At 41.2% G+C, this 27900-nt stretch overlaps 1 protein-coding gene and 1 long non-coding RNA gene across 5 annotated transcripts; one reads left to right on the top strand and one right to left on the bottom strand.

The window, feature by feature from the left end:
• Nucleotides 1-21495, top strand: LOC110978637 (uncharacterized). Of its 4 annotated transcripts, none has more exons than XM_022233772.2 (26): nucleotides 1-3169; nucleotides 5145-5184; nucleotides 6446-6750; nucleotides 7533-7686; nucleotides 8113-8223; nucleotides 8506-8660; nucleotides 9167-9325; nucleotides 9726-9888; nucleotides 10341-10933; nucleotides 11454-11669; nucleotides 12070-12138; nucleotides 12408-12522; nucleotides 12726-12848; nucleotides 13280-13476; nucleotides 14147-14211; nucleotides 14561-14702; nucleotides 14799-14911; nucleotides 15514-15619; nucleotides 15815-15968; nucleotides 16714-16780; nucleotides 17073-17139; nucleotides 17327-17412; nucleotides 17763-17883; nucleotides 18171-18212; nucleotides 18519-18584; nucleotides 19388-21495. In XM_022233772.2, exons 1-26 carry the CDS (start codon nucleotides 3125-3127, stop codon nucleotides 19484-19486), a joined length of 3573 nt encoding a protein of 1190 aa, XP_022089464.2. In that variant the 5' UTR covers nucleotides 1-3124; the 3' UTR covers nucleotides 19487-21495. The 4 variants fall into 4 exon arrangements, with proteins under 4 accessions (XP_022089464.2, XP_022089463.2, XP_022089465.2 ...); XM_022233771.2 differs by having other exon boundaries at nucleotides 14558-14702; XM_022233773.2 differs by lacking the exon at nucleotides 5145-5184 and having other exon boundaries at nucleotides 1-5053; nucleotides 14558-14702.
• Nucleotides 20778-27803, bottom strand: LOC147796229 (uncharacterized). Its single transcript, XR_015428287.1, has 2 exons — nucleotides 22852-27803; nucleotides 20778-22332 (listed from the first exon to the last, which is right to left on the bottom strand). It is a non-coding gene; the product is annotated as an uncharacterized LOC147796229 (long non-coding RNA).
• Between the last annotated feature and the right edge of the window lie 97 nt (nucleotides 27804-27900).

The raw sequence follows: 27900 nt of genomic DNA, 5'->3' as shown, positions 1-27900 counted from the left end.
TAAGCTGACCTGTATTCGTATTTATCTGTATATGTTGTTAAACTCTCTCGTGTCTGGGTGCTCACGCATAGCAGACGCTGCAATTTGTCCTTGAACGACTCCAATCGAGCGTATCTAGCTCGAACATTCAGTGGGTCCCCAAACGCATATATCCGTGAACAGGTCTCTAGTAACAATGGGGGTCTGCCCTTTTGAAGTCACAGTCGTACTTTTCCAACGTCAAGTGGATGCTAAAAAATATGGTCGGCCATCGGTACAAAGGTGAATAATAATTCACGGTGTTGAAAGTCCCACGCAGGTAGATAACAACGCAAGAACTATTACATTCTAAATGAAAATACCACCCTATCTAAAATTGTTGGGACAAAAAACCAATTTTGAACGAATTGGAGGTGAAATCGAAAGCCAAGAAAAAAGGTACTTCATTGTATTTTCCGCAAACTTTGGCCGCCCATACAAGTTGAAGACAAAATGAGGGTGGTCAACAGTTCGAAGCCTCAGAAGTGTATATCATACCTACCGTAGCTGCCCAACAGACAAAACAGGATGCAGCCAATATCCTGTTTGTTTGTTTGTTTGTTTTTAGAATGTGAGGATTCTCTCCTCGTTTTCGAATTCCATGCTTTGTTAGCGTCTGACCACTCAGTCTAATCTGTTAATATACCCTCCGAACCACCAATGAAAAATACATCTCTGTACACATTTACATAGGATATAGCTAGGAGCCGAATTTTATTTGAGTGTAGGCCTACACATCAGGACAACAAGCACAAACATTTCCAGCGATAATGATCAACCGTTGTGATTGAACTTTTATCCAAGCCCGTCTCGTTTCGTAGTGAAATAAATGGCTACTGGACTAAAAACCAGAAAAAAAACTCAATGAGCAAAAGACTCTGGAAAACATTTATGGCTTCTGGCATTCCACTGAAAATAAAATCATGAACTGACGTAACAAATTAACCTAGACTGCGCGGAGTCGGAAGCTAGAATGCCTGACCTGACTCCTTTCACATCAAACTTGCCTTCCTATGCTAATTCACCACACCCACTATATAGTTACGCAACATTTCATTAAACACGTAGACAACGTTTGCTTGCTAAAACAATCGTATTAAACACACAGGCAAAGAAAAATCCTAAGTACTGGTTCTGATGGGATCTTAATTTATCACGGAACAGCAGAGCTAGAGCAAATGTATAGATCCGCGCCCCGGGGTAAATTTGAATTGACCCTGCAATTTCCTTTCGGGCAACCCCTGTATTTGCAAAACTCTGAGATCTGAAGAGGTGATGAACTCCCGTCAGGAGGGATTAGAACATCGGATGTTCATATTGCTTAGGGTGGGGCCTTGGGATTAGATGCAAATGTATTGCCCAATCATTCGGGCTCGTCAATGCTGTTCTTGCACTAGGCTTGAGACTCGGGCGCGAAATCAGCGTTCATATGACCACTGCGAAAGGTAACCAATGTCATGTTAGGGTAAACTAATTAAGGCCACAAAGACACCATTGTGATCGAGTCGATTTGTGGTAGTATTTTTGCCACAAGTATCCAATACTTTTAATCATCTGTATGTATTTTACCACCCTGGTTTTACATTTGTTTCAGGCCAGTGTGTCACCACGAAAAGCCCTGTACTGCTATTTAATATAGATTTTCAAAAAGTGAAATACACTTTTTTGAAGTTCACTTATATTAAGTACATTTTTTTAATAATTGGCTTTTACAAAATCTGTGTTTTTCCCAAACTTCGTTTGTACGAGATATATTCTCCAGTTCGTTCTCAAGAGATCTACTTTTTGAAGTATTGTTTATTCTTTTGAAAACAAGTTTTTACGAGATACACTGTTTTCAAGTTAATTTTCGAGGTGTGTATTTTAAGGTTGATTTTATGTCACATAAAAACGAACTTCAAAAATGACTTGGAACAAGTTGGAAAAATATATTTCGTAAAATCAATTTAGTTCCAAAATTCAAATAAAAAATGTTTCGAATAAAGAGCTTATAAGATCGCACTGGAACTATATCTCGTTCGCATGAACTCTTAAAACTACATTTACATATATATATCGTAAAAATGAAAGTTGGAAAAAAATGTATGTTTGTATTTCTTTCTTGTCGTGTAGGTGAAAATGCTGATGTTTCAACGACAAACACTATTTCAAGCTGTTTTTATATGACAGTTTTCTTAATTGTAATTTGATGCATATTCCGCTGACCCAAAAATGCCCCTAAACCTGTTTTAGAGATGGAAAAAAAGCCTTATGCAAACCTTGCCAGTCGTAAGATTTACACCGCCTGCATAATGTGGATCAGTTTACTCTGGGGTCCACATAAAACCGGCAAGTTTGTACCAGCGCCAGAAGTGGCGATGACTGCGGAGATCAAGCATAAGAGCGTTTTTTGCGACTCACGCGGGTTGGTCTTCAGTGACAGCTCCAACTGCCACCGCGCTTTCTCCTCTAGAATGCAGGTGTACCATTTCTTTTGGGGGGGGGGGTTTACAACAGAAAACAAGAACGAGTTAGCTGTCTCAGAGACGTGCGTTTGAGCTAGAATGAGTCAAGGAGAATCACAAAAGACTATGGAGAAAACTTACCTGACAAGTGTTTGCCATTTTCCCAGTTGATCAAAATGCATGCACTAACAGCACATTGACAATAAATGCATATTTTAATTCACTACTGAGTTGGCTTTCTCATTTACCAACGACTCAAATAACCTTTTGTTTCATTAAAAAAGACAAAACAAGCCTAAAACGTGTACACCTGGCCACGTCCTATTGTCGCCCATCGATCGGCCATTGAATTTCGCCAGCATTTCCGCTGTTGACAAAACCAAGGCTGACGAGCTGAGACAAAGGACATCGTTATCTGTTACACTTTTGAATCAATACGTGTTGTCTAGAACGTGACCACGTTTTGTCATTAAGGTAACGTAGTTTCTGTCCTATGGGAAAACGGGGAAAAAGCCTCTCAGATAATGTCTCGGCGCTGTGGGCTCAAGTAGTCAAGCGTACTATGACTTCAGATAGGCCTGTGCGACCAAGCCTTTAATATCAGTTCTGGTAACGTTAACTGCGTAATTGTCTTGTACTCCGCACTTCTAGTCTAATGAGCTATGATGGTTCTAAGTGAGGGTGTTCTACAACTCATGCTTCTTCAGGTAGGCAGTGTACGTAATTTTGTGATCGTATACGTGCACTTGTTAAAGATTGGCTCTGTCACTAATTTCGACTCTGCGAACTCTTTTGCAGGAATTTGTTGTCGGGTGACTGTTGGAATACTTGTTTTACAGAACTGTCCGTTTCTGAAGTGTGGGAACTGTAGGCCAACAACGAGTTGCTGGGAAAATTTGTAGCGTGCACACATTTTGACAAAGTAATGTTGAGCATAACCCAAGTGGTTGGTATTTCTCTCGGTGAAGTTAGTGCATTTGTTGAAATAAGAAAGTGCATGCGGCATACACGCAGAGGTACTTGGAAACACGATCATTTAAAATTGCACTGTAGTATCAAGCTGAAAACAACAAACCATGAGGTACTGTTATAGCGTTTAATATGCATGAACATTATGTTAAGAAAGCAGGGTAGTGCCAGAAATCAGGGGTCCAAAAGTGTGGCATTTTCGTGCCCCTGTTACATCTGTTATAAACTTACAAAATCATATGTCAGGTGTTACAGAGACACGAAAACAATGGACTCCTAATTTCTGGAATTACCCAGCATTAAGTTCTGAGAAGTTTAGTTCAATTTGACCCCGAATGGACGGACTTGCCCTCAATTTGTCAAATGGTTTTGCTCATTTTCGTTCTCAGTGACTGAGTTTTCGATTTGTCTCATAACCTTTTCACTTTTTGTGGATACAATGCTACATTAGGAGCGAACAGTAGGTTCAAAAGGTAGGATCTGTTCATAAATTGAGAACATTAATATTCATTTGTTCAAGTGGAGTGTGATGGGTTCAATAATCATCCCAACATAAGCGATCTTACCTATGCTATGTAGAAATAATGGTCGTGGATTGCCCGTTGATATGGATTAGGCATTCGTATATAAGGTTCATCCAACCAAGGAGAAAAAAAATGACCACCGACAATGCAGGGTAAGAAAAAGGCTGTGGTCAACGGTCGTATAGGTATGTACAAATTGACTCGATCGCCCGATTTTTACCTAATTTTTAAGAGCTTAAGTTGAAAGTTGAATATTTATTTTTATACTTCTTACAGTGCAAAGAAAGGTGCATTTAGAAATGTTCTTATAATGTACAATTTCATATAAATCATGCCAAATAAGATACATTTCACCCAAATTCATTAATAACAGAGAGTTACATTTGTAAAGGTTTATGGGACTTCTCCAAAGAGCAAGACAAACATATATTTCACTTTGGAGAACAAAAGGAAATCTAGAAATCATTTCCGGTAGGCCGATTATAATCAATCGATGACATCGTTGTGTAAAGTCAGATGGACTCAGTTGAAACAAGCAGGTAAATATTCAGTGAATAGCCCGCTAGATAATAGCAAACAAAGATCGTATTACGGACTTCCTGGCCAGTTGTGGATTCTTTAATATTTCCCAAGAGACCGCTAGTGGCTTGAACCCCCTCTAACTTGCGCATCGACCGCCATCAAAATGAGGACATCAATTAATAATTTCATTGGCTGAACAGAACCCCGTATCGACCTGCACCTAAGCCAAGGGCCTTCCGCTAACTCATGTAATTTCATTTTAATTAAATATGCCCCTGTCGAGGTTACAATCTAAATGACCGCTTCTTACAGAGTGGCTTTGCCGCTCTAAGTTTACAGAAAATTTTAGCGCCCTACATGGCATTGTTGGACACTCAGTTGAGGTCCCTACCTTTGATGTAATATAATTCACGGTGCCTGTTGAAGGTTGACGTCATTGATGCCATCAACGGCAGTCTTCGTACCCTAATTAACGAGACAGGTTGGTGGTGGAATGAGCACCATCTTTTCTGGAGGTCAACTTACAGATGCTGTGTGGAGTCCTTGGCCATCATGAAATGTGCCCGAGTGGGTAAGGTTGGTATTTTAACTCTGCTCGCGCATTTAATTGGTGGTTTTTGTGTATTTATCATAGATGTGTTTTTGTTTTCTTTTTACAAACGTGTAGGTTATTTTAAGTTTGGTGACTGTTTGCATGGCATCCGGAGGTAAGTTTTCTTTTCGTTTGTCCCTCCTTGTTGGAAGAGTATACCCAAAGTGATTCAGCGCATGCGCATTTATAGGCACAAAGAACAGCAGGTATGATCGATTATAGTTTTGCAGTCGACTTATGTTTGTACATTTGTCCGCACAGTGGTTGGTGGATGAGCACATCTTTTGCACAGTTTCCATGGAAACCGTGTCTTCTCTCTCTTTTCAGTTATTTTCCTCCAATTTTCGAATGTATGGCTTTGCGGGCCCAGCAAGTTATTTTAGAAATACAGTATTTGTAAATGAAGTCTTTTGTCAAATTTGACTTCATTTTCCACAGTTGCTTTGATTTTCCCCAGCCTGAGAGTATTTTTGTGGCCTCTTAATTTTTTTGCAAACGAAATTTGTATACTTTGGAGCACACAGGAAAGGTGGATATTTTTCTTTGTTTTTCTCATTGTTTGCGATTGTTGTTTCTGTTTACAATCGTAAGCCACAGAATGCTCTCAGATAGCATTTTCATTGCAATTTCTTGATTAACAACTTCAAAGGCAAAAAACGGAAAATGCACACTGCCATTGTGAAAAACCAACACAGCTACAGCGCCCGCATTTGTCACTGAAAGCGCGGGAAATTTGAAATGCTTTTGGGGCTTTTTTGTTTTTGTTTATTTTTTAATTTTCAATGGTAACATTTTGCTTCAATATTTTCCAGCATGTCAAATCAAATTTAGAAAGCAGGAAAAGGTCAACGTTCTCCCAACATATCTCACGATCGCTGCTTCTTGCCGGAATAGCTGCACTGGCACCGTGTTGTTGACTGTTTGTGTTTCATTGTGTACAGTGGCATAACTGGATTGAAACAGGGGGAGGGGTCGCTGAAGCCCACAAACAGTGGCTTGATAGGCTGTGTTCAACTGAAGACTTCAAATGGGTGGACGCGGGGAGGAGGGACATCCACTGCCTAGAGGGGAAACTCTCCCCTTCTATGCGCCCCCACCACTCAGTTATGCCACTGATTGTATTCCATACATCGAATCTTTAAAAAATATTGTAGGTAAATAAATAGGTCTTTTGTTGACCAAATCACTTGCCTAATAACAGAAACTTGGTTGTTTTTTTTACCATGACATCAAATATACAAACAAATATGTGACGTAAACTCCCACAAAAAAAAAACCAGATAGTTAAATCATATACGCCTAGGAGGCAGTTGGTTCACGGTCGATTGTTGCGCTTAGAACTGAGTATTCCCGTCTTTGTTTCTGGCGTTTGCTAGTGATTTGTTCAGAAAACCCGCTCGGCATGGAGTCCTCGGCGATACCAGACGCCATGGTGTCAGCCTCGACGTCGGACTCATCGCACTCCGCCGCCAACGCCCGCCTGAACCACAACTCGGCCGGCTGGAAATCGAGGTCATACGACAAAGATCCCTGGATACAAGTCGCCTTCCAGGGAGCGGCTTTGGTGGACAAGCTGAGCACGCAGGCTCCGGATCAGCTGGACCCGCCCCCTGAAGGGACGCTATTTGAGTTCCAGCTTCTTGCTAAAGGGGACGCTGGTGAATGGATGAGATACCCTCTGGTGAGGTTTATTTCACCAGTTCAAATGATAAAATTTATCATTAAAATGCTTCTGTCAGTGTTCATCGTCTTGTTCTGTGAAACGTTTTGGTAGTAAAATACCCGTATAAGATTCGGATACAAAACTAGTTTTCTTTGGGGTGGTCAAAATACTTTTCGCGGTGAAGGTAAAGTGGGCTTTTTAAACACTTTTAGGAGGGAAATAATACAATTATTTTAAAGAGGTAGGGAAAACTAAACCTTTCCCCAATTATAACCTTTATACAATAGGTGACAAGAGCTCTTTCAAAATTAACATTAAAAATGGAGCACTTTTCCCATTTATGGCGGAAAAAATTTCCAGAAAAATGGGCTTCCGCGAGTCGCTTTTTCGCCGATTTTAGAAACACTCATTATGTATTAATGATATGCCGGTGACCCCAAAACGTCATGTGGGAGATACGGCTGTAAACAGCTGTGTATCTTACACGCGAGTCTCGTAGTAGAGGCACGCGCAAAATGCAATGTTCTAGCGCGGTTCTTGTTCACTTTGTTGATTTTTCCATACATGATCGCCCCTTTGTGGCCCTGTGCCCCCGCCCCCACCACATCTGCCAATAGTTCCCCAGCGTAGAACCCACTCTTATGAGAGAAAGTATGCCCTTGCTGTTATTAACACGTTCCTAAGCAGCCAGTTTGGTTACCATTTCTTATTTAGCTAGTCACTTCGTTGCTTTCCAACACAGTCACTGACAATTTCCCTTTAGTCTAACGAGGGACTGCCTTTCGTTTGTTCTCCGACAGGTGTTGTCAGCTAATTACGAAGCAGGAGGTGAAATCGTTGACTTTACTTTTGAGCGGTCACTCCGGGTGACAGTCTTGCGCCTGTACATCGTTACAACCCCCCTCATCGGCTTGCGGATGGAGCTCTATGGATGCTACGAAAATCCGGACACGGGTATTTTGGTTATTGAACGGAAATCTTTAAATTGTCGTGAATTTTCATCCGTTTGCATATGCGGCAGGGAAACTTGCTCCCTGACGAATTTCTTTTGATTTAAAGGTCTTTTTCAACTGAGAATACTTCATAGGTGAGTAAGAAAGAAACTAATCAAATAAATGGGCTCTATGTTTTCTCTGCCATTATCATATTGAATGAGCCCAAAAGTGCAGTTGATTTTGAATTTGCCACCCCGGCACCAAAAGGTGGATATGCCACTGTGTTCATCGGAAAGTTACCTTTTTACTTGCAATCTTTCTGTAATGGACAAAATACAAGCAAAAGCGTGCTCTTTCCGTACTTTGTCTAGCAAAGATCTTCACGTGTAAGTTAAACCTTTGCTTGATGTGAATTAATTGCACTCGAACTCATTTCATATTCCAGAATGCGCTGTCGATGCAGATTGTGATGCGGCAAGTACGTGCATTGATACCTACTGCGCCTGCGCATTGTCTGTGTCGAGTCTTCTGTTCGGCTCATCACCTACGTGCTCGGGTGAGTCAACTTTATGCTCTAATGTCTCCTCTTGCTGGTGATGCAGTGATGGTGTTTGATGAGAATGTGAAATGAACAAATGATAGAGGAAAAAATAACTTCAAAGACTAGGTAGGTTCTCACATCGAATTCAGTGTGCTGTTTTTGTTTGCCTTTTGTTTGTTGGTTGGTTAGTTTCCTTCTTTGTTTTTTCCCTGGTAACCTGCGACTGTACTGTCCAGCCGAATGTATGAGTAATATCCACTTAACTTTTATTTGCCATGGTCTCACTTTGGATTGTAGAATGTTGGTCACCGCTTGGTCTGGAGTCTGGCAAAATCATTGACAGTCAGATCTCCGCCTCCACTTCCCGGTCAACTGGTCCACATACAAACGCACGGATTGGTAATGCAGGCGCTTGGTCACCTGAAGACAGTGACACCTCCCCGTGGTTAATGGTAAGAAAATGTATAGAGTATCGACTTCTAGGCAAGGTTGCGAACAGAGACATATTGTCCAGAGCTTTTAAGGAGACAGCACTTTATTTTTAGTTGCACAGGATTGGGCACTAGACCCAGAATGGCAGAATGTAAAAGAAGACCTTGAATGAGCCAAACCCCTTGCATTGGTCTTCAGATTCGGCTGCAGGAGGAAAGCTATGGAACAACTTGGACCGTCATATTTAGGGAAAATCCATTAGCTCACCGACCTTAAAGCCCAGAGATTCTGTTGGTGGGGAGAGCCTCTACCGCTAAATGCAGCTCTAGTTCCTATCACAGAAAATATAACAGTCTCTTGTATACCCTTACATTGGATTGCATGCGCTTTCAGTTGGTTCCAATACTACACGTTTGCAAATGATTGATGAGTTTGAGGTCTGGTTTAACCCTAGACGATGACAGCGGGGATATCCCAACCCAATCGGTAGCATTTGAAAGTGTGTCCCTTTTTCTCATTTCTACAGGTCCAGTTTAACGAGACCACGAGGGTCACAGGCATGCGCACAAAGGGGGAGGTCATCTACATTCTGGGCTTTCCAAACCGGGATTTCGTCAGAAAAGCTAAAATTGAATATGGCATCATGGGTAACAACTACCCGATTGAGGAGAACGGAGAGCCAAAGGTTTGGTCACGTGGTTTGGTGGTTGGAGATGGATTGGGTGAACAACACAATACTCTTAAACATTCCACAAAGTCTGACTAGACTCTCTTCATAGAGTCATGCAATTTGTAGAGGGTTCAACCATTACTGTTCAAACAAGGTTGTAATTAATTTCCATCACTTAAAATGCTTTAGAAATTGAAAATTTGAAACAGATTGTACAAGACAAAATAATTCATACATTTAATTAACATAACACATGGAATTCTTTGTGTTATAATGGATGCATTTCAAGGCGGTTTTGAAAAGAACATTACAGGTGAACGTGTTGATTGGAGACGGTTCATATAAGGATTTTCTCCTCCTACATCGTATATCCCTTACAACCATCTTATGAAGTTCTGCTCTGTTTCCAATCAAGATTTTCACATTGAATAACGACGAAAATGAAGTCGTCACAAATATCTTCCCCTGTCCCGTCGAGACGGACTTCATAAAGCTCATTGTCGTGTCTCCTGAAGCGTCGAAAGTAGGATTGCGCCTGGAACTACTCGGCTGTGATTTACAGACCACGACGTCTCCAGGTGAGTTTGGACGAAATGACTTCCCCAGCTAAAGTTAATGAAGAATTAACACTATTCCTTTGTGTTTGTTGGATGCGAGCAGAGAGTACACGCAGCTCATTCCTTTCATCATAAAGACACTTGTCATGTTAAAAACGCCTATTCAAAGAGTTACCTTTCCAAAACGCGATAAATGCACAGTGAAGGTGATATCTTAGGTCGATATTTCAGTGATTCAACCTTTGTCGAGTTTTACTGTATATAAAGTCATGAAAGTCTATATAAGCCAGAACCCTTTTATTTCCAATTGTTACAGTTTCTAATTCTCAGCATACTCGAAATGTAATGGTAAGCAAGATGTGTCACCAATAAACCAACAGAACCGCCATAGCAGAAAAACGTCGAGCTGTTTTGATTTATTCATTCGGATATTTCATATATGAAACTAATCTTGTACCTGATATCCACTCAAGGTACCTGCACAGTGGATGCCGATTGTCAGCAAGGTCCTATGCACAACTGCGTTCAGCAGAGATGTCTATTGGTGATCCCCACCACTGAAAGTTGGTCAACATTGGAGACAACCTCTGTCCGACAGACGACCGAAATAGTTCCAACGACCGAACAAGCCACGACGGACGCACCAACGACAATGATGGCGCAGACAACTACAGAACCGGTGACAACCGGAAAAATCGTGAGCCCGTCTGAACCAACGACTGAGGCGTCGACTACCACGGACGCAGAGACAACTGTCGAACCAACAACAATTTCACTACCCACTGATGTAACCTCCACAGAAGCTGCCGAGCCTTCCACAGCTCAGCCGACCAGTTTGGCGTCGACAACAAGGACAGATGTCTTGTCAACGGCTCGTTACACCACCTTCTTGATGACTTCCGTGGACAGCAGCAACACGCCGGTGTGCTTGCCAGGTGATGTTGTGACGGCCACGGGGCCTTCGGTAAACACGGAGGGTGTGTATGACGAGACTGTCCCTTCACACTCCGAAGAGTTCCTGGACGCGTTAAGACGTGAAGCTGACATAGAGGGACTCGGCGAACAGGTATTCGACTTCCTTATGAAATACGTGTAGGTGCGTTCATTTAACTACAAAAACTGCAGCGTGCCAAACCTCCAATAATGGAACCATGTAATCAAACATTTAACATCAGTTTTGCTACTTCTTCCAATGAATGCTGATGTCTTGGGGTTTTCGTTATCACAGAGCTTTGTTTCAAATTATATTTTGCATCAAGGAAACTATACATCTTCTGAAACGTCGAGTCAGTTTAGGCCTGACGTATGTTAGACGTGCAATCAGAGCAGAGAAGAAGATCAGAGCAGAGAAGAAACTCAGCGCCTTGCCCATGTTAGTTTACTGTAAACACAACTTCACTCAAAACAACTTCACTCGAAAGTGCTGTAACATTTACGACGAAAGCATTCTGTCGTGAGGGGTGTAGAAGGCGAATGGAATGTGGGAGGTATTCCCTCCGTTTCCAGGCGTGTCTTCAGGCAAGACACAACTACTATCCAACGTAATGCTGAATCAATTTTGATCAATTTTGATTTGTTTGGGTTAGGATACTGCCTCTTTATGCAGTGCTCTTGCCGGGAGTGGTGGGGGCATCTCGCAAGGGGTAACCCATGTTGGGCTAAAAGTCCTCATGCAAGTGACCGCCAACAAGACCAAGCCCATACTGTCCCAAGACTTGGTCGCCTCCGTTCGCTTCCTGGACACCGTTGCCAATTCAGACTGGGACTCGGCCGACGCCAACAATTCCCGGGCTACATTGGAGGTACCATATATACTCCACTGTTTTAGTCCCTTCACAAGTTCCTTCACACAACCTGTCATACGTAAGGAATGCTTTGTCACAGTTCGTTTGAATAGCTTGTGGCTTGAGACTTAATGACTTGTGCTGGATTTGTGATCGACTTAAAGAGACTTTTGATGGATTGAGCAACACTGTAATTTTCTTTCCTCGTAGTTTTCTGTATGTGTACTGAGCCTTCATTATAGCTGAATTTTTGAACTTTATAATGACAGTTGATATCCATTTGTAACTGCATTCCTCTTGTTATTTTGAGCACAAAATGGCCAGACAGGAAACAAAGAATTTTTGTCATTTTGAGCTCGGAGAAACAGCGTTTTTCAAGACGCTGGGAAGTATTCTGAAGTCCTTCATTTATTCGCAGAAAATGGTGAATGTTGGAAGTAATCTGTTGAACAGTGGCAACGAAAAACCCTGGAAGGACTCAGAAGTGGTAAGCTTGATGTCAAGTCCAATGTTTTTTGTAACATCTGTGCAATGAATTGACTCGTCGCTAAAGTTTAGCTGTGTCTGATTGGACGAAAGGTCGAGGTCAATAAACAAATTCCCTACCTTTCAGTTTATTTGTGGTATGGAATGCAACTTTTAATTTTTCTTAATAATAATGAGTGAGTGGTATACGTAGATGGTGCTTGTTATTGGAATGTGACATATCAACAGGTTTCTGTATTGATTATAATAAACTTTTTTCACTTTTTATAGAAACACACACTGTCGGGTCCAATCCAAATCGTCAACTCCTTAGAGAAGATGGCTTTGAAAGTCGGGGCAAAACTTGAAAAGGAATCGTCAGTTGAAGTGACCTCGGAAAATATCGGTAAAGAATACTCAGCCACTTCTCTCAACTTTATCCGGGGAGAGAATTTGAATTGTTCACGATAAACAAAGTGTCACCAACGTTTAAGATTTTTAGAAAGTTAAGTTTTATTTTTTAATGTCTCATCTCATAACATGGGGATCAATGAAGGATGAACTTCTTAGAAAGATATGTTTCATAGTTTGCCGCCTTCTTTCTCGTAGACATTGACCTCTACGGTGTATCGTCTGACGACCTCCTCCTCTCTGGATGGAAGTGGAACAGCTCCGACGCCAAGTTCATGGCTGCAATCACGGCCCAAGAGTTTCAAATGAAGAACTTTTCCGGTAATTCCGTATTCTTGGATGTTTGATGCTTTACCTACGGTTGCGAAAGTGGTTCTTTCCGATTCAAAATATAGTTTCTTGATACAGCAGCGTCCTTTTTTGATTAAAGGTTAGACTTCTACCAAAAACATAACCTGGTCATAGGTACAGTAGACACTAGATATTTTATTTACAGTGTGGGCCTAATACGCCTATGCACTGCAAACTTTGTGTGGTAATTGTTAACGATAATCTTTATCCTTGATTTGTTTTAAACCCAAACCATTTTTATCAAATTGATTCTCTAATACATGTTATTGATAAGGTTTAAATGATTCAAGGTTTCTCCATGTAGATAAATTTTCCTACCCGAAAAGGTTTCAAAATGACATTCATCCAGAACTTACACTTTTATTGACGCCACTTCTATCTTCCACCAACTTTTGGTAAAGCTTACGAGAGAGCTCTTTTGGTCGGTGGAGTGTTCAGAAACATTGCCGCTCTGTCATCGAGTGACATACCCAGCAATGACATGGCCATGTCTTCTGAAAATGGACAGCGGCTTCAGAGTGACATCGTAACTGTCATGGCCTCCGGCATGGACACAATATCAGTGTCAGTGTCGTACTCCACGCCGAAGAATCTGGGAGTGAGTTTTACTGTTTTTTCTTGTAGATGACTCAATCCATTCACCTGTTAATTACTTTGCAAAGACAGACACAACATGAGTGTTGTTGTAACTAAACACGCTATCCTTTGCTATTGAATTTGATATGGAGTCGCATGTTTTATAATGTGCCTTGGTAAATAATAATAATAACAAACACTTGAAAACTGCCTTCTATCTAGCCAACTATTCCGAGGCGCTGTAGTATCATTATCCCTGCATGTTGGGCTCACATCATCTGAATATTCCTGAAACTATCTCAGCTCCCTGCGGAGTATACTAGCCCGGTGCTGCCATTTCGGCGCAAACGGCTAAACTACCGCGCCTGCCCTCACAGGTATCCATTTACCCCTGGGTGGAGAGAGGTACATAGGGGTAAGCGACTTGCCCATGATCACAACATGCTGCCACCAACTGGATTCGAACTGGCCAAATCCTGTGATCAGAAGCTACATACCCTAGCCACTAGGTCACATGCCTCCTACAAATCCTGATTCGGTTTGATGAAAAATACTTTCAAAAGGCAAAGTGGGTATCATAAAAATGAAAATGGAGTTAGCATCAGTATCAACCAGGATTAGAAATGAAAGGAATTTCTATCGTTAAACCAATCATTCGAAGTGTGATTTTCGTTTCAATGTTTTGTACACAGGATGTAGTTATCAAAGAACACGAGGTGCCAGAATTTTCTTGCGCGTTTTGGGAGTTTAACGACAGGTAATCAAAGTCTGTACAGAAATCTCAGCTGGCCAATACTATTCCTTACTTTAGCTTCATGTCTGTCTGCATCTTTGGCTTCGTTTGAGTGCATTACTTTGGTGTAAATCGAGGGAAGTAGTAAGGCAACACTTACTGGCAATCAAGTGGGTTTAAATGTACTGATAATTCAAAGCTTTGTCAGCATTTATATGCTTTCGATTCATTGTCTCTAGCAGCCTCCATAGGAAAGCGCTCATGTAAGCAAAGTTTAATATCATCGGCACATATGCGTCAAAAACCGTGAACTGCCGGATAAGTGCAGGATACAGGACGTGCTGAAATAGACTAACTGTCATTGACACAGCAGTTCAACTCCGGGAAGCGGTAGGTGGTCGGATCTTGGCTGCTACGTCTTGAAATCAGACGAGGAAAATTCAGACGATGAGGTGTCCTGTTTCTGCAATCACACAACAAACTTTGCGGTCCTGATGCAGGTGGTTGACAAACCCGTAAGTACTTGGCCTGCTAATTCCTCAAGATTGGATTGACAAATAAACTGAGGAGGGTGGGAGATTAGAAAGAAATCACTTTCTTTTATCTTTCAGGTGCCTGCTGAGCCTGATATCCACTCTCATGTTCTCCAGATCCTGACCTACACATGCCTGACTCTCTCCATCATATCTCTCCTCGTCTCCTTAGCGGTGTTCCTTTATCTTGGGTAGGTTTATTTCGACATTTGTTGGTAAAACAGCAGGGATGGAATTGAAAAGCCGAAAAGCAATTCCTTACCATAAAAATTTAACAAAATGTGGTTTCAGCGGGATGAAGAAAAACTTTTGCACTTTATTATAGGTAAACGTTTACACATCGTTTTACCCACCAGGAACAACGCCTCTTTATTGTGTTTAACATAAGTCTGGCCCTTAACATGCTTGGAAACGGCTGTCCTTGTAGAACCTTTTAGACAGGTTGATGTGTGTCTGGGGGATCCCCACACCTGGCATCCTTCCCTCGGGTAGACTGTCCCGGTGAAATAGCTCTTAGGCGTCATACCAACATAACTAAACCTCGCTTAACTTAATGTATTAGGCTACTCTTTTTAAATTATCGTGCGTCTTGTTCTTGCTCGATAAGTCAATGTAAATTGCCCTGAGGTTAATATAACGGAGGGTGTTTGCCAAATCCATTTTATTAATAATATTACATCAACATTGCTCGAGAAGGATGATAATATGTTTGATGTCCGGGTAAGACGCCCGCAACGGTAAACCGTTCGTCGCGGGTTATAGTCATTGTGATGCATGTATTTTATTGCCGTAGGTCCTCGCTGGCGTCAGAGCGCTTGACGATCCACAAGAACCTGATGTTGGCAATGCTACTGGCAACAGTTCTCTTCCTGCTGGGCGTGGCGTCAAACCTGGATGTGGTATGGAGCTTCAAATTTTGTATCAAATTAAAAGTATTGCATTAAATGTTTTAAATTACGAAACTCGAATACATGTATCTATTAAGTCTGTTGCATTTTTTGTTTGGCTAGAAACTAAATGTATACACACACAAATAGAACCCCGAGGCTTTTTCAGCCAGTAAAGGTTTATATTTTTCTCTCCTGTCACGACAGATTCCTTGCAAGATAGTTGCCATCCTTCTTCACTACCTGTTCTTGGCGGTGTTCTGCTGGACATTGGTCGAGGGAATTCACCTGTACAGACAGGTCATAGCCGTGTTCGAGCAGGGAGGAAGCAAGTTGGCTCTCTATTACGTCGCAGGATGGGGTGAGGTCGATTTAGGAAGGTCTGCCCTTTCGGTCCCCGAAGGGCATAGGCCTATACCGTTTATTAAGCAATTTTCGAGTGGGAGGCGCGCAGAGTTTCTGTGAAAATAGATGTAAGTAGATCTTTCATTCGTCGATTGTTACTTAATTTAAAAAGCAAAAGACCTACTCGATGGCTGCTGCGCGTAAGGTCCGTTTAACACTGACATATGGGTCATTCCACTGTTGATGAAGGAGTTACCAGAGTATACAGACGCATTATAAAAGAGCACTTAACATCATCTCAAGGGGAATTGAGGTTCAGAGTGCATGTTTGATGGAAGCTGCTGGAAAATAGCATCGTGTATCGGTCTGTTTGTTTTGCGTTGGGACAGGAAATTACAGCACTCAAACTTTATCCAGGAATAGCTTTAGCCTAGAGGACGTTTTCTAGCCAGATAACTCATACAGGGAAACAAGTTTGACAGTACTCTGTATCATATGGCAATTGTCCCAGCTACATTTGTTATGACACTACGTAATTGCTGAATGGCACCATCACCATAGTCGGGATGCACTGAAGTTAATGTTTGAAACAAATTTGTTGGAGCGTACAACGGCAGTACAAACGAGCCAGCCACAAAACGAAACAATTTGACTTGGACAATTTTCTTTTAGACCTGCTTTTTGGTTGTTAACAATGACTGCCATTCGTATGAGCAGTCAAAACTTTCAGAGACTTCTCCTTTTTGTTGAATGCTTTCAAGGTGTTCCCGCCGTGGTAGTTGGCATTTCACTCGGCATCAAGTACAACCTTTACGGAGCTGGACCACAGTAAGGAAGGACTGAAATAATTCACTGAAGTTCTGGGTTATCTCTTTATCTTGTGATCAAGAGATTATGCTTTGTTTTATTAGAATTTAACGAGAGTTGTATCCGGCTCGAATGTGGTAATATCAGTGCTAGGGGATTCTTTGCCTCTCTTTGAAGGACTTAGAAATGTGGTTTCACTGCTGTAGGGCTGTGAATCAAGCCATGAATTACGAAACCTATTTTGTTTTCGTCATCTCTGTATAATTTTGCATGGAATACCTGTCATACCTGTGAATGTGCATTAATATTATAGCTGCTGGTTGACTGCTAAAGATGGATTGATCTGGGCTTTTGTCGGGCCAGTCATCTTCATTATCACGGTAACTTTGTTTTGTTTTACGTACAACGATAATAAAGCTATAACTGCAAACTGTATTGGATTAGGCCTACTGCTCTATTTTCTCGATTTGTATTATGTAGATATACTTTAACAACAAACAAATGCTACAGCGAAGGAAAATGAGTAGTTTCAGTGAGATAAATCTACTTGTTTTGTTCTTGCCGCAGGTGAATATGATTGTTCTTATCATGGTAGTTGTGGTCGTCACTCGGGCTGCGGCCCTCAAGTGTCAAACCAACCTTGACCGTATCAGGTAAATCTGGAAAACGATAGATTTTATGTTGTTTGTAAATCAACGATAGAATCATTTATGTCACAACAAAGTCCGATTTTTATGGGATTTCTTTTTCATCCCCTCTTGAAAGTTTAAACTCTGCAGTCTGGGAAGATAAATAGGCCTACACTAGTTCAATGAAACATCAGCTGGTAGCAAGAAAATAATGATTCATAGTAGAATCCATGGAAAACTAGTCCTCAAGGTGTGCACGTGTGTTCAAATCATTTGATCATCGTTTATTGTATAACACACACAGAGGGCCAACGATTATATTCAATATTAAGATGGTCTTTGTTAACAGCAAATCTCAATTATTCATGTTGCAGGGCCGCCTGCAAGAGCGCGATGATGCTGGTACCTCTGCTCGGTATCTCTTGGATCATTGGACTTTTCACTCAGTACAGCATGGCCCTGGAATATGCATTTGTCATCTTGAACGGCTTGCAGGTGGCTGAGCGCCCATTTTTAAACAATACCAAAATACATAATGTTGGGGTCTCTCGCATAAAGGCAACCCTTTTTGCTTTGAACATGCACACATTGTTATGATAATATGTCATGATATCTCATTCAGTACATCATGGCCAATAGCAGTCCGTCACCCTCGTCACAGATTTTATCCCCTCTGGATAATTAATTAGCTTCTCCAAATCCTGTTTAATGTTTGCTGCATGATAAAAGCAACTGCAATGCTTTAGAGGAGTATTATTTCTTAGTTTCGTTTTATTTTGCAGGGTTTCTTCATGTTCGTGTTTTACTGCCTACTGAGTTCAGAGGTAAACAACTGCAGCATGTTACAGAATGTAGAATGTGTTAAAGCTTATTGAGGGATTTCAGTAGGAAAGTGCTTGGGATCAGAAGCAGCGCTTGATAATCTAATATGCTCAGAAGGCTTTGTCACTGTCTGGGGCCAATGGAACATTTGGCAGCCTTCGAAAACTTTAGGTCCTTACCACTCAGGGAGGTCATCTTTAAAAAAAAATGATCCAGTTGCAGATTTCGGTGATTTCAAATCAGTAAAGTTCACTTTTGCCTGTCTGGGCACTCTCGGTGGTGCCTTATTTTGCTTGTAACTTGTCCAGGTTCGCACTGCGCTGCGCCACGAAATGAAGAAAAGGGCTGACCGTAACATGGACAGCAGTGGCAATGTAAGTATTGCCGACGGTTGAAAATAAACTCTATCGCCCTCTATCGTGCCCCCACTCCTGCTTAGTTTTGCAGTCTTGAAAGAGTTTCATTTTTTCCAGCTATTTTGGTTAAAATTGATTTCTCCTAGGTCTACCATGTAGGTTGTAGCGAGGTCCAGGTGCAAAGTAAAGTAAGATTTTGATCCGAATTACATGTTATTGTAACCCAAAACATACTTTGACTTTTTCAGCATGAGATCTTGTTGCCATCAGTGCTTCTCTGTTGTACGACGAATTAGCAAAGTGCCACTGCATACCTGTAAATACTTTCGAAACACCCGAGTTTCAGCATTCGTTATTCAATTGCTCAAAATCATCCAGCAGGTGGGCTCGTTATCGTCGATCCAGGCGTAAGGGATTGAAGGAACTGGAGGGATGTGTCTCGATTTCACCTATTTACTGCATTGTTCATCTAGTGACTCTAATGGCGGATTCCTCCCATCCAGCGATGTCTTTACCTAAGATCGCCATCTCGATGTCCAGTGTCTCTATGCTATTCCTCAGGGCTCCTCTCATTACCCAATCAGTTTCGTGGCCCAAGAGGAGACTACTACCTCAATTAGATTTCCCTCTCGATACACCTGTTAAATCAGCTCTAGAATAAATCTTCCGGGTTTGCGTAGTTCAAAAATGCCAATTTAACTTATTTGTCTAAAGCTGCAAACTGAAATAGCCTTTTACACAGATACCAGAGTGCTCACAGTGATGGAAGGCTTATTGTTTTCAGATGTGTCTTCTAATTGTGATCTCCTTTTTTACGACAGGTTGTGAAAACCAACATTTGGACTTTGAGCAGCAACAAGACTGCCCACATTCGGCTGGTGAAAGTCGCTCCCAGCGCCCAGAACTCGGACGAGGCTTAAATTTTGACCTGAGTTTCCTTGCAGATCACTAGGTCTACTTTTTATCTTGGCGTTGGTGATTACACATTGAGCGTAAGCAAGGACGGTTACGGGATGAAAAAAAATCGTGGAGGTCAATTTTTTGGGCCATAAAGAAAAGAGATGATAATGACGTAACATCAACGGTCTTACTCAGTTGTGTGGCGTTTTTAAATGCTTTGGGGAGGAAAGGACTTGAAATAACATTTAAAAATTCATTTCGCTCAATTCGGATCAAAAGGCCTTTTTTTCTTGAAGAGGCACGACGTACGACACGTTATCACGTTTGATAAATTTGACCTTCAAGTTGAAGAGACAATAGATGTTTGCTTAGAAATGTAGGAAGTACAAATTTACTTTGTAACATTTATATTCAGGAGTCAATTGTAGTGACAGGTTTTCCTGCGTTTACACCTCAATTTTGATGAGGAAAACCATACCCTGATGATTTGGCATTTAATAGCTTCGGGTACAATATTGTGGAAAGTTATAATTTGTATTTGTTATATCATGATTATCACAGCTATGTCTTGAAAATCTGGAAAAGTTTGCTGTTTTCACAAAAATTAAATCTTTGAGAAAATATGCAATATAGTTACACCGTATATAATAGGTTATTGTGTGGTTTCACCGTTCATGGTTTAGCCTCCAAGGTATCGCTGTGTGGAAACAAAAATAGTTTCATAGAACAGACCATTAGAAATATTTCAGTACTGAAAATTCCTCCCTCGAGATAAGTTTTAAATTTTGTATATGACCGCGCAAAGTGTAGAAATGCAATTATAAGCGTCAATATTCCTGTAGATATAAACAAAAAACTAGTTAACCTAGTCATATGCTTACATTAGTTAAACACGTCAGTCACCCTCGCACGATGGGCAAATACATTCAGATATAAAAACCGAGAGCCCACATAGGAATGCGTCTTGAATTTTGTAGATACCGCATTTTTTTCAGGGATGTTGTAATAAAAAAAACGCCAAAAAATGGAATAAAGGGCCAACTCTAAATGTTTTTAAGCCTTCAAGTTGGATTCTTGAAGGCAGAAAGAAGAGCTGGACGACCCAAAGGAAAACATTGAAACAAGGTCCATCACCGTTTGCTGTGCCCACTATTCAGCTGGGATAAATGCTTGCTAGCAACAGGGAATTGATAATCACATAAAAGGCTACCAGCGGAATCATATAACTACATGCACTTTATACATAATGGTTATCTCGTCTATTTTGAGATCGGAATATAGCTTAAGTCGGAAATCAAAGTCCGCATCTGAATGCACCATAACAATAATATGTGTAAAGTAAACAAGGAACGACACACATACTGTGTGAATTTCAAATGACTTTATACTCTGCAGAAGTTACGATAAAAATTATTAATTTAATTTAACCTTTTTCTTGAATTAATTTGGTATTATTGTAATGGGTTTTTAAAGATGATTAAGTTACAACTTTGAAAACGAACGTAGTATATGTCATTCCGCGAAATGGGTTTCGTATACTCTCTTGCTTCTTAATTCGACATGGCCTGTGTATACCACACGTGCCAACTCGCAGATTTTCTGTAGAAGAAACCATTTCGCCCGTTGAATTTTATTTCCACGCTAAGCTTTTACAGCTAAATCTTCTCCTTTCATAGGCCTGTCCTACTGAATTAAAAGACCAAAATGAACTGTTTATAACAAACAATTTTACATAGTTTTGAGCCAAAGAAAACTTGGTTGTGTTCTCACTAGGAAACATGCTAGAGCTATACGACTCGATGCATCAAGGTCTGGAAGTGTCTGTGGTACAATGCGGCATCTGACAGTTGTCTGGAAAAACTACCGACTTGGAAATGTAATGATAAGAAGCGATGCCATCCATATTTCACTGGTCTTTTTAAGGATAACTCATTTAATGTTACTTCAACTCGTATTTCATTGCATGTACATGGCTATTTAACGTGGTGAAATAGTTACTGCATTAAAAAACAGTTCACATCTCTCTCAACACGGCTCTGAACGCAACTTATTACATTTAGAATGATTCGAACCCCTTGAGGTAATGAACTCGGACTGGGATTGAGTCAAGACGCAAAGGCTCACCATCTACAAGAATCAGTGTCTCATCGGACATCTGGACCTCGACTTTGGAGGAATCGGTTTGAACAATGGAAGCCGTGTACACAGTAGCGTTGGTGTTTCTCCACACGGGTTTGGACGGTGAAGTTATGTAGAACAGACGACACCATCAAGTATTCTCCAGCCCCATTAAAGGTTTAAATAGGTTTTGTATGGCTATCCATCAAGACTAGCCAGATGAAGATCTCCAATCCCTCCGGCTGGTCGAGGTGGTTCATAGTCAGAACAGTCATCTGAAGGTCTGTACAAGTAGTACTTTTCACAATTGTTTGACAATTTGCAGCAACCAAGCCAAGGGAGAACGTCGTACCATTGGTGCTTCCACAAATTAAACCCTGGAGCATATCGGTCAGCAGTTCCGCCCCCAGGGGGACCAACAAGAATGTTACCATCAGCCCCGTAGCAACACTGTTGACCTGATCCTGTAGTCGATGGTGTCGATGACCTGTAACACCTTGCAGCGCCTTGATGGTAGAAATCGTTGCCAAAATTGGCCTCGACAAAGCTCAGGGAATCTGCTTCAGCCTGCGTTGATGTACAAGGGCAAGGACCCAGTCCGGACGCAACATCGCGTAGTTGGTCATTGAAATAACTGCATGGAAAATCAACTGTTGGTCTGTTGAATACCTGCATTTCCGGAAATGCAAGTAAAGACAGCATAAGGACAGCTATCCAGAAAAGGTGGGTCTTTGCGAGACGGTTCATACTGAAATAAAAACGCAAATATGAAGACAAGTACACCAACCAGACCTAACAAACCGAAGCTAGAGACTATTTACTTGACTGCATGAATTTCACTTCAGCCTTCTACGTAAAGTTAATTTTTCCACATTTGGGAAACTACCTCAGCGATCTCTGGTTTCCAGATGGTTAAAAAACTTTGTAAAGATGGCTTACACCAAGCTACTTCAAAGCGGTAATGGGATACTGTGAGTGTAATCAACTGGCCAATTCTTTTCGAAAAGTCTATACCCTCGCACCCCCGGCTTATAAAAACTTTCTTCTATTGGGTAGTTTCGGAAAGTACGCTACAGTAACCTTAACCAGTTGCTGTATAAGCTACAAGTTAAGAAATTTTGTAATGACTGCGGAATAGAACGTAGTGACTTGCTGAATATTCAATGAAACAAGATCGACGATCTACCAATCAGAAGATGTTCATTTCCCCCCAGTGTTGGTTTTCTATGAAAACAAAAACGCGCATCAAAACAGGGTGATCCCTCACCAAATTTGCCTCAAGGTGCTTTAGAACTGTTGTAAGCGATATTTTTGTCTTCAAGTGAAAGTTTGCTTTCAGCAGTCTTCACCAGAATAGATGCTTCGCCCAGTAACCATCTTGTGGGGGGGTCATCAGGGCAAGATGGCAGCTGTGCAAACCCTCTATTCAGTTGCTTAGTGACGCTGAGAAGTCTAATGTAAGATTCATCTTTCTTCAGAATGCCGATGAGAATTGGCTTGTAGTGACAGAGAGACAGAAATGCACTGGGGCCGCGGCCACGTGACTTCCACTATAATCTTTTTCAATGACCTTGATTTGTTCTTGTGGACTCGTTACTAGAGGACCCCAATCGACAATTGTTTTACATGTAATTCTTTCGGCCACAGTCATACTGTTGACTACAGTGTCTGCAAGACCTCAGAGGTTGTGTTAAGGAAAGGTATTAAAAAACGGACATTCTTTGATTCTAAGGGAATTGGATTCATTTGAATCAAAGAATTTCCACATGTTGAGAAGTTTCGTCCCTTACCCACTATTGTCAATTGAGCAAGAGAACAAAAACTAATACATTGAGCCCTGTAATGAATTCCACCCATTGTCAGCGTTGGCCAGCTATGCACATCGAAAAAAAGCTTGATTCCTGGCCCAAACCGTCAATTGTGGAATTCTTCGGCTGGGCTATTTGTTTCCTTCGCATGCGTGGTGCGTGCATCAAGCGCACGCGGAGATATGCAGCCGGCGCAAACAGTGGTTCTCAAGGCACACACAAGTCTTCATCACCTCAAAAGTCCAAATGGATTTAGCTGTGTAAGTTAGCTGCGGAAATATACCAGATTCAAGTTATCCAGCTGTGGATATGACTGCGGAGTTGGGGACTTTTTACTCCACCAACAAGCAAGTTTAGCGAGCGACTAATTTGGGATTCACAGTTCAACATCTCCTTAAATAAAGACCACGACTGCAACCTTCAAATGACATGATTACTCATCGAAATCCTTCGGTCACCGTGGGAAATTATATCCTTTGGAAAATGAGTGCTTGTGGAACATCATCACGGAATTATTGATGGGTAAGTCCAAACGACTAATTTGTTCTACGTAGTTATATATGATATGTTGTCATATTTATCTTTAACAATGTTTGAAAACGGGAAGAGTTATAGCGCAGGTTAGACTGAAATAAATCTGACTAAATGCAAATGTTAAACAGCAAAACACGAACACAAATGATTTTATAATATGTTACAATTAATATATAAATAATACAAACAACAAAAATTGATGAAATAAACATAGAACGGAATGAGATGTTCACGTCAGTGAAGACGACACATGAGATGAAAGGAATATTTCACTTGAAATGAAATCTCTCATGGCCATCAAACAAGAAACAGAAATGATACGCATAAAAAACTTCGAACAGAACTTCAAACCTTACGGTGCAGTCCAACACAGTTTATTATAAACTGTTGGGGGTTGTTCTCCATGTACTTGACGTAATAGTTGACTGTCACAACTGCAGTGTGATTAATGAGTCAATTTTGATCGATCACCTGTTAAAATGTACAGTTTACTGCACGTTCTTAAGAATAATCGACGCTTTTCTGAAATACTGACGTCAAATGAAAGAGTTAATGCCATTTCCCCCTTCACTGTCAAAGAATTTTTGTCGTGAGACATCATCTTTCATGAACAAACGCTCTCCTTGGTCAAGACAATGCGCTTCTAGAGCGTGACAGATCAATAATAATGGAAGTTACTATGACAAGCATGGCATTTGGTGCTAGTTGCTACTCGGCAGAATCATAATTAAACTTCAATTCTATTTCACTTTGTTGTCCAAGGGAATCTTTCAAAACCACCAGATAGGGTAAAAATCCAAGGGAGAGATAGAGAAATTGTTTTCATAATCATGCCCCACTTCACGCTCACATTCGTGCCCGTTTAAGGTATAGTTTTCATTTATTGATAGCTGAATTGGTAGTTTGATAGAAGTCATGCATTTTGCAATCAGCATTAAATTTTGAAGTCGACCGACAGGCGCGGATTCAGAGCCATTTTTTTTTGGGGGGGAGGCGCTAAACCCTCCGCACGTTATGTCACCTTTTAACTTTTGCTACTTGGGTGAACGTTACACCCATACTTTATATTGGCCAAATAATGACCCTGCCAAATGATCTTGGACTGTTCATTTAAGTAAAGAAAATAATTGCAGAATTTTGAATTGGATATTTTATCTCTCTTTCTTTTTTGTGGGAGGGGTCTATACAAATACTTGGGGGCATTAGCCCCACAACCGCCCCCCCTCCATCGCGTTCTAGTGTCGTAAAAAGGTTCCTGTTGAAAAGGGGGAAGGAGATGGAGAAAGAGTTCCGTTGGATGCGGCACCTAGTTTGTATGATGGATGGCTATTTGTAAGAACCTTGTTAAAAAGACCCACATCATCAATGAAGTAACGCATTTCAAACTGAAGGCAGACGGCGTGGCGAGAGCTCTCCCCGTCTCCCAAACCCCCATTTTTCTGGAGGGGGAAAGAGGACTAAGAGTTCCAGTTGGGGGGGGGGCTATTAACAGGGGAAGCTGCCCCCTTCCCGCCCCTTCGCTATGCCAATGAGTCATTCACCGAAGGATGTATGTTCAAGCCACTCAGTTAATTGATTGGTCGATTTGTCAGTCTAATTGAATCAAAAAATTTATCGCTTTATTCACTGATTAAAGATTCAAATCAATTCATAGAGGATCAAAACAAAAACCTGCCAAACTCATGGCGGAAAATGTGCTCTTACCTTATCACCTCTTTTGCCCGAGTTGAAAACGACTCATCACATAGATCAACTATGCTGTCCCTCTGAGTTAGTCCCGGAAGAAACCCAGACCAACGGAGTAAGCAGTAATGCTGATACTGAGCTTTCTTTTGGCTTTTCTAAATCGTCCGGCTTTTTATGCACCAGGATCTATTGCTTAAATCTGGTACTCCTGGTTGTGACAACTTCCTGAGAACAACTTTGTTTTTAATCAGTTAAAAAATAAATAGGTTACCTTTCGAAAACCCTCCGCGTACCTCGGAAAAACTGCAGAAGGCCCCGTCAACTCAATTGTACATAAGAATCGTGACTTTGTGCAGTTTCAGAATATTTCCTATAGACATCTACAGCAGGTAAACAAATCCTTTTCGAATCCATCTTTGTTAGTTAGGATCAACGGAGGGCATGTAACGTGCGTCAGTATTTTCCTGAAAACCCCGTGTGGTTAATTTTTAATATACATGTACATGTACATGTGCTACCCTTAGCGCGCTTACCTTGAATATCAAGCGAACTATGGTCGACCCCTTAGACCTTAGATATGAAGAAACTAAAATGGAGTTGGTTATGTGATCTGTCCTGTACTGTCGGCATATCAATTGCTCATGTAGAAAGCACAGTAAATTTTTAAACAAAACATTTGGTAAATGAGCTCTTACATTTTTCCAAATCTGTTTACCGTTAGATTTTGTCGACAAAAATTTAGAAAAATACTTCAGGAAACATACGTTTTAGGATACTGGTCCTGCCAACAACAAAATAATTAGTGCAACTGCATGTATATATTAACCCCTACGCGTTCACTATTTAATGCTCGTTTCCCGAAGTTCGGCAATTGTTATATTTCAAATAATAACATACAAAAAACACATGCAGAAACCTAGAACACAGGTGCACATACGAGTGGTAACGGAATGCACTTACTTGTATATTGTATACAATATTGCACGTAATGGAAAACGCTAGCTATCTATCCATCGTCTCCCCACAAAACAACAGCGCCCCACCGCAAAGTAACATCGCCAAGGTTTGTAAATGCAGCGGTCAAGTAGCCCGCCCTCAGTGTAACAAATCCCGTGGAAAAAGGTATATTCCAGTTTGCTTTTTCCCCCACACAGAATACACTTCATCGCTCGTGATATGTTGGCTGGCCCCAGTTAGACTTTGTTGTGCGCTTTGATTCAGAAAGTTTCTTTAAAAGGAAGACGACACAGCAAGTGGAGCTTCAGTTGACGACTCAAACATTAAAAACGCGAATGTTAGCTCAATGTGTCCACACAGTTGGACAACGTCTGATGAGCTGAATCGATTGCTTTTCGGGCACGTTCGAAGGCAGTCTTCATTAGGCTCCAATAAACAGTCCGGACAGTGTTAATCTGCCTCTCCTTCTCGTCCACGGTACCCGATATGTACGCGACAGCTGAAACTCGGCAGACTAGTGGTCCAATTTCTTGTATTTCTTTCTATAAGCCACTTGCATGAAAGTATCGACGAGAACTGTCAGTTTTTACGGGTTTCTGCATGAACTTCAAACATGGTAATGCAGCACAGATGGCGCAAATGCTAAATTGAAGAATAAAGCAAATAATTATTGCAACAAACCATTTGGTTGCTTATCCAATCGTATCTCTTGATCAGGTAAAAATGATGAGGGATTATGGTTGAATCCAGGAATCATTGGAAAAAATATCCCCCTTATCACTATATACATGCCACCACTTTTGGAGGGGGTGATGAGCAATCGAATTACCCCCCACACACACACACACAGTGTGTTTTTGCCTGCAACTGGGGGCCCCCTATTGTTCCTCTTTTGTTTGTACTTTAACTTTTTTAGAAGACCACCCATATGTTTTGTACACAGTTGTCAATCGGGGACCCTCTGTCAATCGGGGACCTCATTGTCCGCTATTGTTCAGGGTCCCCAATTGAATGCAGAAACTTACACACACACACACACCTTTCTGTGGTGTGCAAAAAATAAAGTGGCTTGTGAAGACATTTTCAGATTCCCTAAAATGCATTCGATATCATTCAAACTGGGAAACAATTTTAAATATGCCGTTTTGAATACATATCACAAATGTACGTTCATATCATGAACATCGACCTCCATATGGAGTAATTCAAATATTTAGGTCTTTTCAAATTTTCCCGTCACCCCCTTTCCCCCTCCCCCATTCCACCCCCACCCCCGATTTCCAGAACAAACTTACGCCAGAGCAGTGGTGCGAGGGCCTACGAAACACATG

This window comes from Acanthaster planci, linkage group LG18 (assembly GCF_054643075.1).
Source record: "Acanthaster planci isolate LZ-2023a linkage group LG18, COTS_SCS, whole genome shotgun sequence".
Lineage (NCBI taxonomy): Eukaryota > Metazoa > Echinodermata > Asteroidea > Valvatida > Acanthasteridae > Acanthaster > Acanthaster planci.
Note: the sequence above shows the minus strand (reverse complement) of the source record. Positions and strands in the feature narration are given on the sequence as shown.

Excerpts from the sequence above, each read along its gene's own strand:
- LOC110978637 (XM_022233771.2), top strand. The coding sequence starts at position 3,125 with ATGATGGTTCTAAGTGAGGGTGTTCTACAACTCATGCTTCTTCAG. Across the intron at positions 9,326-9,725 it reads AGGAGAACGGAGAGCCAAAG|ATTTTCACATTGAATAACGA; the intron begins GTTTGGTCACGT and ends TTTCCAATCAAG. Across the intron at positions 14,912-15,513 it reads GCGGTGTTCCTTTATCTTGG|GTCCTCGCTGGCGTCAGAGC; the intron begins GTAGGTTTATTT and ends TTATTGCCGTAG.